The sequence below is a fragment of the Copadichromis virginalis genome, linkage group LG4, assembly GCF_057382275.1.
Source record: "Copadichromis virginalis isolate Kocher_CV1m ecotype Utaka linkage group LG4, C_Virginalis_male_GT1.1, whole genome shotgun sequence".
NCBI lineage: Eukaryota > Metazoa > Chordata > Actinopteri > Cichliformes > Cichlidae > Copadichromis > Copadichromis virginalis.
The window spans coordinates 6,199,146-6,214,614 of record NC_140621.1 but is presented as its reverse complement, the minus strand read 5'-3'; the positions used below and the strand labels follow the sequence as shown (position 1 = coordinate 6,214,614).

The window sequence follows — 15,469 nt, the reverse complement described above, 5'->3', positions numbered from 1 at the left end:
AATTTTTAGCCTGAAAAATCTTAAACCAGTCCAAAACCTGTGTGTGCACTATTTATTGCAGAAATAAGTGCTTCCTCGAGGTCTTGGTATGTCTGGAAACGAGCTGGCAGCTTGAGCGTTTCAAAACAAGTAGACGCTGTCGGAAAGATGCCACCAGAGATCTCCACATTGAGTTCAGGAGGAAGCATCTCCCAGCCAACCCAGAATTTCATCAGTTGGGCCAGTCTACTTGATGAAGCTAGAAAGTCAGAAATGTAGTTAAGGAAACATTTAGTTAATTGTTCATCATGCTGCAGAGAATATACAGTGAAATTATGAATTTCATACATTATAACTTTCAATGCTTATTATCAAGCATTTGCAATATGAGCAATAGCTTTATTTAAAAAAAAAAAAAAAAAAAAGTTCCTATACCGGTTTCAATGAAGATCCTTAGAAATCCAGTGATGCAGCACATGGACTCAACATCAAATTCCTCATCTTCATCACTATCCTGAGCTGGCCATGTGATTTTGTCTATTACCATCTGATAGAACATGGAAGAGGACAACTTAGTCTACAGTACTGGTGAAAAGAATATATATTTTAACTTTTTTATTAATAGCAAACAACAATTTCAGTATATTATATCATGGAAGGTTCGCCAAATACATTTATAAATAAGGTCTCATAAATCAGTGGTCCCCAACCCCTGGGCCACGGAACGGTCGGTGAGTCATTAGGTACAGGGCTGTGAGAGTTGATGGTCAGGTGTGAAATTTATGGTTTTCAGGGTTTTTATCGTTAACACTGTTTCCTTGGGTCTTTACCCGTGTGCTATTAATACATCTTTTTTTGTTAGCGGTACTGGTTTTATTTTGTTGTATTAATCCACTACAGATTTAAGGCTGGTCTCTAAAAAAAAAAAAAAAAAAAAATGTCGGACATAAACCATTCCATGGTGCAAAAAAGGTTGGGGACCGCTCTTATCAGTGATGAGAAAGAACAGGTTTACCTGTGGTGTGAACTGCATTTCTCCCATTCGTGGGAAAAGAAGTGGGACAACATCTGGCCTACTCGTTAGCAGGGGCCATACCATGACATCCTTGATTCCCTTTCTCAGCTGTTTGAGTTGGCGCATGGTTCTCCCAATAACCTTCCAGGCAGAGAGACACAAGCCATAGTATAAGAATAAATATCATCCTGAATTCTATACAAGTTGGCACGGTAGAGGAAATTTTCATGAAGACACACTGATGTGCTTTGCCATATATATTTACACTGTAGTAGACTATACACCAAAGACAAATATAATAAATTTGCACAGTTTAGAGTAATATATTCTTCAATTCACACACACATCTTTTATGGGTGCTTTGTTATTTTCCCAACATCAAACCACATTCTGCATTAAAAAAAATGCTAAGGAAACCCTTTTTCATTAACGACAATGTGTCTTTAATGCCTAGTTAAGTGCAAAACGTGGTAATGCAGACTTGAGATAACTGTTCTGCAGAAGGCATAACTGATGGGTGAGTGGGCAGATTCCCTTTCTACATCAAGTAGTGATTTGGAATGTGTTTATTTTAAGAAGGGAATTTTAAAAACACAAACATACATTAAATTTTTTACCTGCTGTCAGTATACTACAGACTGAAGATATTTTATAAAGGGATTTCTGTGTTTGAAGTTTCATCTTGTGTGCGTGCATTTGTGGAATTAGGGTGTGAGTGCCAACACTTCCAGGTATGAAGGAAAAGGTCAGATTTTGGTTATGAAAAACTATGTGCATGATTTAAGAAAAAAAAAAAAAAAAAAAAGAAGAATTTTAACTTGACTGGGAGAATGGTAAATTTTAGTGGTTAAAAAAAGGAAATATTTACAAAAGTAATTTCGGCATTAATAAAAAGGGTGAAGAAAAGGAAACATGACCATTGCCTGCCAGTGTTGAATAAAAAGCTACTGTATTTTAATCTGTCTGCTTATTAATTTCAACAACTACAACAATGTCTTTGATACTTAACCAGCAAGAACCTACCGCATGCACTAGAAGTTTGTTATGAAGCCATCTCCTATTTGTTTTATTTACTGCAGGGAGATCCCAAGACAGGGTCAGATCAGAGACTGTGTCTTGCTGTTCCTGAGTAAGTTCTTCGAGTTCAAGCTAAAATTAAGATTAAACAAGTTATTATGGTAGTCCACACACTGATTGTAATCCAATTATTTTTTAAATTTTACATACCATTTGTATGATACTCCGGATGTGCAGATCAGGACAGTCTTCTATAACAATTGTTGCCAATTCCGGGTCACCATTGAACAGCACGTGAATTATTGCAGGACTTAATCCTGTGACACGGGGACCATCATGCAAAAAGGTGTGGGCCAACATCCTTCCTGCAACCCGGAAGAGGCTGCTCTCGATAAGTACCTCTGATGTTGCTGGGACAAGATGGTCCGGTTCACCCTCAAATAGCAGTGTTCGACCCATTCCTCCTAGAAGTACCAAGAAAGCAGGGTTTTCTTTATTTTAGTTTTTTAAATTTGCCAGTGCTTTATGTAAAACTGTATTTTAAAAATTATCTCAAGCTTTAAAGCAAGGAGAGTAAGGTAATTATAATAATATATACCAATATTATCCTTTTGTTAATTTCTAAAAAAAAAAAAAAAATATCCAGACACAAACACCACATAAGAGTAAAATACATTTAAAAGTGGTGAAATACCGTGTATAGGAATTTCTTTTACTTATGTATTAATCACATTATTTTATCGTATAATGCCTTGGTGCCACTGGATTTTAACAAGTCTCACACTCATACAGCAAGACAAATGGTGGGGGTCTAGTAAGGAAGTTAGGGAAGCAGACAACTCCACAGGAAGAGTCCTTTGTCTCTTCGAGGACTCTGGGAGGTAGCAAGGGAGTGTGAACCTTAAGGTGTAAAACAGCTGTGTACTGCCTTTTTTGCCTGAAAAAGGTATTTAACTGAGAGCCATGCTAGGCTCAGGGAGACTCTGCTGACCATCTGTCCCGCGGACATGCAGGCTCCACCAAGCTTGGTTGTATGTTCTTTGTGTGTTTTGATTAAAGAATGTTAGCTAACGCTCACCGCTCGTCTGCAGGCTTTATTTAATGGAAAACTTCCACAACAAAAGCATATGAAAATAGTGGTACACTTACCAAGATCTACTCTGAATCCAAACTGGAGTTTGGATATTATTGTTGTCACAAAGTACCGCATCACCCCTTGTCCGACAGCAGCATCACCTGAAATAAAATACAGATGATTACACTGTACAAAAAAGAAAAAGATGTCTGAGTGTTATTGCCAAACCTATTTAATTAAAAACATTGCGTTTTATTTAAAGAGAAAGCAATATTATTTTTGTTGGAATCCTAGAATCCTGACCCTGCCAGAAAAAAAATAAAAAAAAGAGGAGTATTGTACAATACACATTTATATTACTAGTGGTCAGGTATATTATTTAGGACCACTGGGCCCATTCACAACAAACTTATTAACCTGTAACAAATTAAATTTATTTAAGTTCAATTCAGTTTTTCACTGTAACAGGGCTACTTCTGTGTGATAGAGTAAAAACAATATAACTGTCATTGTAGTTAGCACGATTGGCCAACGGAGCTCATCGTATGATGCATTTCAGCCACATGAAATCAGTAAGCCACTAACACAACTCCATTAAAAGACATTTAACTAATTAAATGTATTTAACACAATAGATTTATATTACTAACCATGAAGGGTACAATGAAGTGGACATGCCCATTCTTGTTGCTGTTTATAGAATGAGAGAAGTGCCCGGTCTCTGTCCTCCTCAGAGTCCCTCACATCCATCCTCAGCTGAAGTGGTGTCCCAGATGCATGTTCCCGAAGTAGATTTTCTCTGAAAACTTTGGCAGCTTGAGCTGGATCTTTAATCAACACCCAATCTAGACCGCAAACATAAATGAAACAATTACACATAGAAAAAACCGTCTTAACATGTTACATGCAGATATGCATTCCTTTACAGTCAAAGATGTAGAACACCTGAAAAATGTCATTCAGTGCAGCACCAAAAGGAAAATGGCCTAGTACCTACATAGTGTTTTACCACGAACACTAAAAGGCCTTTATACTACAGTCGCATTGACCCAATCAATCGTCTAATACATATTACCAGAAATATTCTAAATATTCCATTTCTGCACAGAATGAGGTTTGATTCCTGGTTTCAGTTACTCTAGCATCACTTTCAGGGTTTCAAAACAACATTAAGAACCCAAGAAAGTATTTTTACATTAATAGTCATGAATTACATTATTGATTACATGCAGTACTACTTACTTTAAAGTAATTTTATTAAAGGTAATATTTTATTTCTGAATGAATGTGAGTTGTTTGCAAACTTATAGCAGCTCTATGTGTTTACACAGACCATTGTCATGTTCTTTGTGAACAAACTCCTCAGTACCAGTTACTACTGGTACTACTGCACTTTGAGCTGAGGTTTCTGATGTTTCAGGCCTAACTGGCACACTTTCACTGACTGTGGCTGGCTCTCTATCATTTTCTTCTACATGGCCTCCCTCTCGTTCTCTGTGTGATTCCTGCGTGGAGGTCCTTGAAGTTAACAAAATTGACATTGTCATACCCTCTCATTTTCCTAATGTAAAATGAATATGTTGTACACATATGTCTTTGTTAGTACATACCCAGCACAGCTTTCTCTGTGCATTTTTATTTCAGTAAAGGAAAATTCCTTCTGACAAGTGATACAGGAGATGAGTGGACCAGAGGCATGACCTGAGCTCTCCTAAAAGATAGAAAACATCCATTTATAAATGTAAATTCCACAATGCTATTTATTTATATTATTAAGTGTGAAATGAGGACAATATAGATTTATGTACACAATCAAAGTGCAAGTCCTGTTGAAGTGGACGGATGTAGATTGTAGCCTGCCCAATCATTGCAGATGGGTCTTTCAGATACGCAATGGTATATCCAGTGCTGGGACATTGAAGCAATGCAAGATTTCGACTACGAGTAGATCCTGTAATTTTTAGAAACTCAAATCCTCCCCCTTCTTGGAGCTTTGGAAACACTTCCATCAGTTTAGTTCTTACAGTCTCGGGATCATTGTCATTCCCTGTATTTAAAAGAATAAACAGATAATCTCCATTCAATCAAACACCCACATATTTGAAAACAAGCCAGTACTATCTAATAGCCACAAAATAACAATCACACAGTTGAAATTTAAGTCCAATTTAAATTAAATTGACAAAATATTTATCACATTCACGGTAAAAATTATAAAAACAAAAAACAAACAAAAAACCTACAGTGAACCACAATCTAAACTGGGCTCTGGTAAATTTCTACTATCAGACTTACCTGAAAATGTCACTTTTTGCTCTCCAAGTCCTGCAGCATGGAGGTCCGCTTTAAGCTGAATGTTTGGAACTTTGTTAGCCTTGTGATCAGCCAAGCAACAGAACGTATGTGTGTAGCTTCTTCTAGGTACTACGCTCTGTGCTGACCGTCTTATCATATTTCTTCTACTCCCACCATTATACGGAGCAAAGAGCCTTGCTAGCTCGCCTGCAACACAAAGAAAATATCCCAGCGGAACAGACCACCAGTCAGCTACAACAGTCTGAACTTTCAGCTTAGCATCATTTTAAACGTCACTAACGCTACACATCAGCACCAGGCATCGTGCTGCAAAATAAGGGCGTTTTACTGACTATCTAGTTTCATGCCCCATCCACACACAACGAAAGTGAGTCACACACAAAGCATAATTAGCTAACTACCACACATAAACCTAGGTGCACAACCCCCGCCTACTGAAATTTAGATGGTCATATGAATTGCTAAGATTTAACTGTGTGCTAAGTCATCAATTAGTATAACACGTGGCTGACGTTACTTACTTTGGACAGGTGTGTGTAATGGTGCCGCAGATATCTGTGGTGTCTGAGCTGACGGAGTTGGGGAATTTGTCCTCAGAGCTTCTTCAATTAAATTCGCTGCTTCTCTCAGCAGCTCCGGACAGCTTTTTGACATTTCTCGTACACGTCGTGCAATGTATCAATTGGGGTACATAACTATTGTCAAGTGTCTTGATTTTTATGGCGGCAACTTCTTGCTTCCAACTGCATAGCGCATCCAAGCAAAGTTAAAAATGAATATCACCACCTAAAGGATCGGAGTGAGATTTACTGGGAGTACATCAATCTATTATCAGGGATCGATCTGTGTGGACTTGCTTTACAGTTTAACCAATCAGATGTCAGACAAGCTACAGGGAAAGCGTTAACCCCGCCTCCTTGCCGTGATGGGTGAGGCTGACAGATAAAATTATTTCATGATGAGGAGCCAGGCGCCAGGACTGCCAAAATGAAATAAATAAATATATCATTAAATAATTAATTAAATGTGTCAATAATTAATTAAATGTGTCAATAATTAATTAAATTGTGAAATACGTAAATAATTAATTAAATGTGTCAATAATTAATTAAAATGTGAAATACATAAATAATTAATTAAATGTGTCAATAATTAATTAATTACATGTGTCATAACTATTTAATTAATTAATTAATTAATTAATTCCAATTTTAATTAATTATTGCCACATTTAATTAATTATTTAATGGTGTATTTAATTAATTCATTATGGCAGTCCTGGCGTTCCATACCACCGACCCTTAAGTCGACCAAATACAAACTCCACTGTCATCCTGGCTCTGCTGTGTCTCTGGTTGAAGTATTGTTGTTCTTCAGTTAGGGTTTCTGTATCTGCATATCCCTTCAGCAGCCAGCTTCGCAGGGGATATGCAGGGTCACCGAGCAGCATGACTGGAACTTCAACACCCATGATTTCTTCTGTAACCTAAGATTATGTGAATACAAGGTGACATACATCAACAAGGAAGAATGGTAAAACAATTTTAATTACAATTCACTGTGTTCAAAGATACTGACTGGTGGAAATAGCTCCCCTCTCTCTGCCATTGTGTATATCTCAGAATTCTTGAGATCCCTGGCATCGTGAACGCTTCCTGGCCATCCAGTGTAGATGTCAGTCTAACTGAGCAGAGTGAAGCTGACCCCCCACCCACTTGAAACGTAAAGGCAAATAGGCGGAGCGGTTAGTGCTACGTTTGTGCAGATTTGTGCAGGTAAAATTAGCGTTTGTGCTGCTACGGTTTTTGAGTTATTAAACATTATTTTATAGGTCATTCAAAGGTCACCATCCCCCCAGACTGCTCCAAAACAAACCAAAATGGTCTACTTTTTTAGTGCTACGTTTGTGCAGATTTGTGCAGGTAAAATTAGCGTTTGTGCTGCTATGATTTGAGATATCCTGTTATGGTTTACTGCTGAAAAATGTCTTTTTCAAATGACCTTTCACTTTGTGTGTTCACTTGTTCAATAAAGTTCTGTTAAAAAAACCCTCTTGTTGTATTTAATCAGCTAAATTTGTAATGAGTGTATTTTGTTTTAAACTTCAATTTCTTTACTTCAATCACTTTTTGTTCATAAAACCACGATGCAAATGCTTGAGTATTTATTTTTTTTAGAGTGGATTAAAAAAACTTTATTGAAAACTACATTTGAAAATTTTACACTCCCATGAACACTTTTTGAGAAACGAACAAGCTAGCAGTCTTTACACATTTTCTGGCAGAAAAAATTATTTTTTGGCATTACTGTGTCTGAAGGATTCTTAGAACAGCGTTCATCTGATTTCTGAACAAGGTAAGCTTACATTTAAAATACTGAGGTTTTAGTTACTGAGTTAATACATGATATAGCTAACTGTCTGGATCAAAAGGATTTTTTTTTCAATGTTAAACATTTTCAAAAATGTCCAAGAAAAAAGTTTCTAAAGCACTTTAAAACATGTAGCACACTGGACTAAAGTGCTGTACAGTACATGGGTTAAATACTCAGACTCAATTTAATAAACTCACAAATTCAATAGCTCCATCTTAAAAACAATAATTCCAGAAAATATGAAAGTGTAGATTGGTGGAGAACTTGGGGGAGGGGTTGCTCCTGGCTGTATATATAGTTCAGAAATCACATTTTGCTCCATCATAATCAGTGTGTTGTTTTTTTTTTAGATGCCTCAAAAGCCATCTGTAGACAAGGTATCCATTTTTGCAGTTCTTTGCAATTCAAAAGAGGCCATAGTCCAAAATGGCAAAATAGCCACTCCAGCTGCATCAGTCTGGAAAGAGCTGAGTCAGCAGCTAGAAGACAAGATGTCAGCAAAGGCCCTGTACACTTTTGTGAAGCTAAATAGACACAACATCTGGTCAGCTTTGGAAATCAGTGATCAGGAAAGTAATAGTGAAGGAGAGTTAGGTTCACATTGCATTTCTCCTGGACAAGAAAACTGTCAAGCTTTTGAACTAGAAGTCCCTTTTGAGGACTGGGTTAAATTTATTCCTGAAAAGGTTGAATACAATGACAAGTTTTCTCCTACCCAAAAAAGGGAATACACAATTTTGAAACCTGGCACTTGGACTCATATCATCAACGATCTTATATGGAAGAAGATCAAAAATACATGTACACTTGTGTTCCGTAGAGCAAAGGTCCATCCAACTGTCAACAATAAATATCTGGACATCAGAGGCGACTGTAAGGAGTGTCATGGCCAGTTAGAAATGTCATGTGACAGACAGCCAGCAATTAATAGTCCAATGGTGCTCCAGTGTTTCATGAGAAATACAGATTTCTCCCTGCACACTGGCCACTCCAAGCGGTTCATGTCTGGAAACCTGTGTGAACAGATCGCTAAAGAGCTGTGTGAGGGCAGAATGGAACCAGCTGTATGGAGGTCAGCGAGGGCAGCAGATCTGATGGATGTTGGAGATCCTGAGCCAAGCCACCTTCCAAATTTGGCCACTCTGCGAAAAGCCAAACAAGAGAGAAAAGACTTGGAATTAGGAGATAAGGACCCCATTGCATCTCTGCAATTGTTAAAATATAGTGTTCCTCACAGTGGTAGCATCCGAGATATTGGACTGGACAAGTTTTTCTGTCACTACTGGAGTCAAACACAGATGCATGTTTATAAGACATTGTCAAAAAAATCTCCCCCAACTGTGTGTTTTGATGCAACCGGTTCAGTTGTGAAAAAACTGCTGAGATCAAATGGCAAATCTGGCCATATCTTCCTTTATCAAGGTATTCTGAAAGAAAACAATTGCCCCAGTATCCCAGTGGTGCAAATGCTGTCAGAGAAACATGATGTTAATGCCATCGCAAACTGGTTGACAGAATGGATTCGTGCAGGTGCACCTGTGCCAAAGGAAGCTGTGAGTGACTTTTCTCTGGCAATTCTGGGAGCTCTGGTCAAGGCTTTCACTCCTCATCCTGATCTGAAGTCCTACCTTAATGAATGCTTTCATGTCCTTCTTGGAACCCAGTCTGCCAAACTCCCCCCTTGTTATATCAGGGTTGATGTTGCGCACTGCATCAAGATGATATGCCAGTGGGACTGCCTGAAGAAGAAAACACATCGTGTTAAAGATTTCTTTGTCAGGTCATTAGCAAAACTTCTTCAGTCTCAATGTTTGGACCATGCAAAACAGCTCCTACATGCTATCACTGTTGTGGCCCTCAGTGAGGCAGAAGGTGATGACAGTTCTGGAGCCCCTCTTCCTTCAGAAAGGTGCAAGAAATACTTGAAAGCCCAAATTTCTCAAGACTCCATCATCATTCCAGATGAACAGACGGAGGAAAGTGAGAGAGTGGATTCAGTGGATGAGATCCAGACTGACCTACGACAGTGGGTAACAGAAATATGTGAGGGAGAGCAGGTCACTTGCTGCAGCAAACGGGGATAGAGATAATATTCACTTTCTCCCTGAGATTATTCCTCATATAATAAGACTGGCAAGTTACTTGCCACTCTGGACAGGAATAATGGTCCCTCTCTTCCAAAGCATCAGCATCACAGCAAGTTCAGCCACTGTTGAAGCTGAGTTCAAAAACATAAAACATGGCCTTTTCAAACATGACAACTTGCCTCTTCGAGTCGATCGCTTCATTGCTCGTCATCTTTCATTCATCGAGGGAAATATGCGGATTTGTTCTGCAAAAGAAAAGGTCAAAGATGAGCCAACAGTGGGATCACTGAAAGTCACAGATGCCAATTCTGGATCCATGACGACTCACAATGCAGAAGACAAAATAAAAATGGATGCTCACCCGTTTGTGGGATCTGATGCTGCCACAAACATTCTTCCGGCTGATGGGGATGCAGTTGAGAACTGGAGGGGCCTAGCTGTTCCACCCAAAAAAAGGAGGAGGACTTCCTACCTCTCTTCATGTACCGAATGGCTCCATGCAGATGAAACCTTTGGGGCCAAAAGAGTGAAAGTGGGATTATTAAAAAATGGAAACCTCCATCAGCCTATTCGATTAGGGGAATCGACAATCTCTGTGCTCAATACCTGTGCATTTGATGCATTTTTTCAGTGCTTATGTTGTGCCTTCTGTGACAGCTCCACATTTCAAAATGCTGTTCTGAAAGACAGTGAAAACCCAGTCCTGCAGCTGGTGAAAGCCATTGCCACAGATGGTGTGACCCAACAAACCTACAGGAGGAGAGCAGAGCTGCTTAGTGTAATGTTTGAAGCTGTCTCGTTGAGGTCTGCTGCGATCCAAATCGATGCTCAGTGCAATATCTCCGCTGTAATTGCTAAGACAATGAGGAACATCTCAAGTGTTTATTTTACCAAACACTGCTCCTCACAGCACTGCTACCTCAGCAAAGGGATGACAAGGGAAGTGCCATTTGTTTCTCCTGCCATCTCTGTCCTCAAAGAGTCTGGTATGGCTCATCTTGGCATGGCTGTGGAAGCAGGACTTGGCCTACCTGAGTCTACCTGCCTCAGGCCACTCTCCAATCCATCTCTGTGTCCATCAGAATTCAAAACAGAAGACAGCACCACAGGAAATGAGCTCTGTGCAGGGACAGTTACTCACAGCTACAACATTGGAGATATCGTGTGGATTGATACTGACCTTGCAAACCAAACAGAATTTCCACTGAATGAATTTCCCTCCAACCTGGTTCTCCAAGGAAAGTCGTTCACTTTGAGGGCATTAATTGCTTTCCACGGAAAGATGACCACTGATGGTTTGGGGCATTACACTGCATACTGCAGGAGAGCTCCATGTGTGTGGGAGTGCTATGATGACCTGGGAAATGGAGTGACAGGAGCATCTGAAAAGAAAAAAATACAACCCCATGCTGTGTTATACACAGTATAATGAGTGCTGCCTGCATTTTTCTGTTTTATTTGGTTCATTACAGTTACATGTGTTCAAATGGCTAGTGTGTGTTATTAGTAAGTTCAGTTTTGCACATAAAGTTAAAGTTCTAAATTAAAAATCTTTTAACACTCTTTTCTTTATCAGTCTGATGCATATTTGCTTTTACACACCCAGTCACCTTCACCCGTAGCCTTGAAAGTACCCGTTCCATTTTTCTGTCAATAATTTTTCTGTTAAAGGGTTCTGTTAAAACTGTTAACAGAACCCTTTCTTGTTGTCTTTATAATAAAAAAATGACTTACTTGGTCTTACAAGAGCCACAGTGGAGGGGCCGGAGAGCCACATGTTGCTTTAGAGCCGCAGGTTGAAGATCCCTCGCCTAGGTGCTGTGGAATATTCACTTTTCTACACGTAGGTAACAACCTATCAAAGCAAACACTTCATTTTTTCTGAGACAGCTACATTAATAATAATGAACATATATAATTCAAAACAAAATAATAGAGGCCAACTGGGTATGTAAAAAATAATAATAATTTAGGTATACGTGAATCACTTCACATGAAACTCAGTTTTGCCACAGAAAAAATAAAAACTTTAGCCTACCTTGTGTACATTTCTGCACTAGTAACAAAAGAAATATCGACCTTTCCGCTGAATAAATTGTGTTACTAAAGTGTAAACTAATAAAAGTTAATATGCAGCAAGCCTAGAAAAAGTGCAAAACTCCACAGCTGCTGAAACTCACTGCCACAGACACTGGTGTTATACAGTGTAGGCCGTAATAATTAAAATCATTATATCTCAGATACTGTAGCAGCACAAACGCTAATTTTACCTGCACAAATCTGCACAAACGTAGCACTAAAAAAAGTAGACCATTTTGGTTTGTTTTGGAGCAGTCTGGGGGGATGGTGACCTTTGAATGACCTATAAAATAAAGTTTAATATCTCGGAAACTGTAGCAGCACAAACGCTAATTTTACCTGCACAAATCTGCACAAACGTAGCACTAAAAAAGTAGACCATTTTGGCCCGTTTTGGAGCAGTCTGGGGGGGATGGTGATGTCATCAGCAAAAAATATAACTTTTAATATCTCGGAAACCGTAGCAGCACAAACGCTAATTTTACCTGCACAAATCAGCACAAACGTAGCACTAACCGCTCCGCCTATTTGCCTTTACGTTTCAAGTGGGTGGGGGGTCAGCTTCACTCTGCTGTGAAACTGTTGGGAAGACGACGTTTGAGAAACGTGAACATTTTTTTTCTGCTGTAAATCTGCAGATTCTGACAGGAATCTGCAAGTATCCTTTGAAGCACTGCTCTTCTCTAAAACAGCAATAAGGATAATTATCAGGACATATGTAAACAGCAAAATAAATTCATAACTTAAAGGCAAAATTGCGAAACGTAAAGTCCAAAACAAGTCTTTATATTACGGGCCATCAGTCAAACAATACTTTTTGGTCTGGGTATGGGTGCCAGAAAATGCAATATATTTTAATAAAATATATGAAATTGTGAGGTGGGTAGTATAAGTTTTAACTTTTAAGAGTAGTTTTACTTGTAAAAGTAACAGTTCACTACTACATTGAGCAACAGTTGATTACTTATGACAATTTATAAAGGATCACTCATTTATGTAATAGTAATCATTTAAAAATTTGTTACATAAAAAAACCAATACAAGTAAAGTGAGTTTAAATACATAGGGATACCGATTACTGGAAGCAGGAAAGATGTGGGTAATTAGGAGAAAACAGAGAGACTGAAGGAAAACAACACAAAATGTTCATCACACTTATGATCAAACGGTTACTTGCATAATTCTTTAGGCGACTACTTTTTGTCCAGCTCTGTATATACATTTGAGCCATTCAAATGCACGTTTTTTTTTTCCTTTCAATTTTTCATAATTAACAGATCATAGTATGCTTGCCAGAATTGATGGTCGACGACGCCCTGAAGGATGACAGAGTGCCAGCCTTTGCAGTTAAAATAATTACAGTGATTGTCCTCAGGAGCAGTGATGGGAATGTGACTCATCTATTGCTGCGGCACACCCATCGCTGTCTGAAGCCTTCAATAACTTGTATCGGGTCATCTCCTTGAGGCCATTTAATGTAAATGGTAAATGGCCTGTATTTATATAGCGCTTTACTAGTCCTTAAGGACCCCAAAGCGCTTTACATATCCAGTCATCCACCCATTCACACACACATTCACACACTGGTGATGGCAAGCTATTGTAGCCACAGCCACCCTGGGGCGCACTGACAGAGGCGAGGCTGCCGGACACTGGCGCCACCGGGCCCTCTGACCACCACCAGTAGGCAACGGGTGAAGTGTCTTGCCCAAGGACACAACGACTGAGACTGTCCAAGCCGGGGCTCGAACCGGCAACCTTCCGATTAGTATTTAGTATTATTTAGTATTTATTTATTTATTGTCATTGTCAAGAACAATGAAATTGCGTTTGGGGCTTCCATACAACCCAAAAAAAGAAGAAAATAATAAATACCCCTTAAAACCCAAGTGTACATATTTAACCCAGTGTGACTCCAATGCAATAAGACAATCCTTAGCAATAATGTTCGTAGAAATTCAGACAAAGACCTGAGAAACATGACAAAATACAACAATGCAACCCATTCAATATTATTGTACTGTGAGATATGATATCAGATATGATAGTTATCTATTTAAGAAATTACAAGGCGAACTGCCAACTCTTCAGCCACGATCGCCCCGTACAATGTACTCAGGCATGAGGACATAGCGGACTGCAAAGCAGAATTCATGGACGGTGGAACAAACTGTGGATTTGGCAACTCTGAACAGGTTTGACATGGTCTAATAACATGCGTCTGTTGCCAGCCAATACAGCCCGACTCCAACGCAGTTGCTCACAGGTATGGATTGGCGGAGATGAGTATCCTGTCTAAGCACTCTAGCTGAAAGGCGCTGACAGAGATATTCAAGTGTTTGTCTTGACATCCTGAAATTGTGGATGAACTCCGTGTCAGTGAAGCCTCTCACATCCCAATCCCACCACTACTGGTTCTGACTCCATGTCCATATATACCTCTGCACGGAGGTAGCAGCCACTGCTCCAAACAAGGCCATTGTTAAAGCACTGACTCTTTTTTCTCAGTGTCCTCCTTTCTCTGATTAATTTGTCAACATTCTGTCGGTTATGACTGCATAAATTGACAAACTGCTGCAACAACACCTACTCGCTCTGTAGCCGCCATTTTTACTTCCGTAAACAGAGCGTGTTGTGCGTGATGTCTTCTTTTGCGCATGCGGGTCGCTTTGAGGGCCGTGAACCGTTCACACTACAGCACGTTTGCTGTCGCATTTTATTTGTAGTGTGAACAAGCAGACAAAAAAAAAATCGGATTTGATCAAAAAGAATCAGAATTGAGCATTAAGACCTGCAGTGTGAACGTAGCCATAGAGACAAAATACCGTTTCTGTTAATCTGACTATCTTCAGGTTTTACAGCTTACATATATACACGCAGTGTCACTCCATTTAGAAAGGCAGAGGCGTAACGGTGTGATTATTTTACGTGTAGTTGCTTTTCCCCCCCCAGTGTATCAATATTCAACATTGCAATCAAATCAAAAAATGCCTCTGTGCAAAATGGGTTTAAAAACATAAACTGTAGGACACTGTTTGTCCGTGATTTAGACAGGGGGAACAAATCATGGCAGGATCAGCCTGATATTATTTGTATCCCACTGTAGCTTTACTGTATAAAGAGCTAACATCTCCAAAATGTCAGGAGTAGTTAGTCATTACAACAAGTGTTGTAAATCAAGAATGTGGGATACTGTTTGTGAAAATAAAATAAACAATAAATGCAAAGGTGAATCAAATAGACCAATATGGCAAGGCCGGGATGGTCCATTTGGTAAAGTAAATCCGTTGGGCATCTTTCTTTGCCTTTAGACAATAATTCTGATGGCAAACGGGACAGGCGGGGGGGAATGGTCACGCAAAGTGGAGCGTGGAAATGGGGCTTTTGAAAATCAGTCTTTTAAATTGAAATTTGAAAACTTTTTTTGAAATGGAGGTTTTTAAAAAGCATTTTCAAAAATAGCCTTTTTAAGTTGGAATTAAAAAATGGTTTTTGTAATGAGATATTTAGAAAAACATTTTGAAAATC

The 15,469-nt window shown here is 39.0% G+C and overlaps 1 protein-coding gene and 2 long non-coding RNA genes across 3 annotated transcripts; all 3 read right to left on the bottom strand.

Annotated features, from left to right (window-relative positions):
• Nucleotides 1-873: 873 nt before the first annotated feature.
• Nucleotides 874-6,056, bottom strand: LOC146710685 (uncharacterized). The gene is made up of 7 exons (XM_085455332.1): nt 5,924-6,056; nt 3,737-3,931; nt 3,161-3,247; nt 2,222-2,475; nt 2,018-2,143; nt 995-1,135; nt 874-894 (listed from the first exon to the last, which is right to left on the bottom strand). Exons 1-7 carry the CDS (start codon nt 6,054-6,056, stop codon nt 874-876), a joined length of 957 nt encoding a protein of 318 aa, XP_085311458.1.
• A 1,523-nt stretch (nt 6,057-7,579) lies between these two features.
• On the bottom strand, nt 7,580-9,789 carry LOC146710684 (uncharacterized). Its single transcript, XR_014919999.1, has 3 exons — nt 9,612-9,789; nt 9,404-9,514; nt 7,580-8,917 (listed from the first exon to the last, which is right to left on the bottom strand). It is a non-coding gene; the product is annotated as an uncharacterized LOC146710684 (long non-coding RNA).
• Nucleotides 9,790-10,310: 521 nt separating this feature from the next.
• Nucleotides 10,311-11,742, bottom strand: LOC146710683 (uncharacterized). Its single transcript, XR_014920001.1, has 4 exons — nt 11,597-11,742; nt 11,043-11,244; nt 10,469-10,931; nt 10,311-10,372 (listed from the first exon to the last, which is right to left on the bottom strand). It is a non-coding gene; the product is annotated as an uncharacterized LOC146710683 (long non-coding RNA).
• Nucleotides 11,743-15,469: the final 3,727 nt, after the last annotated feature.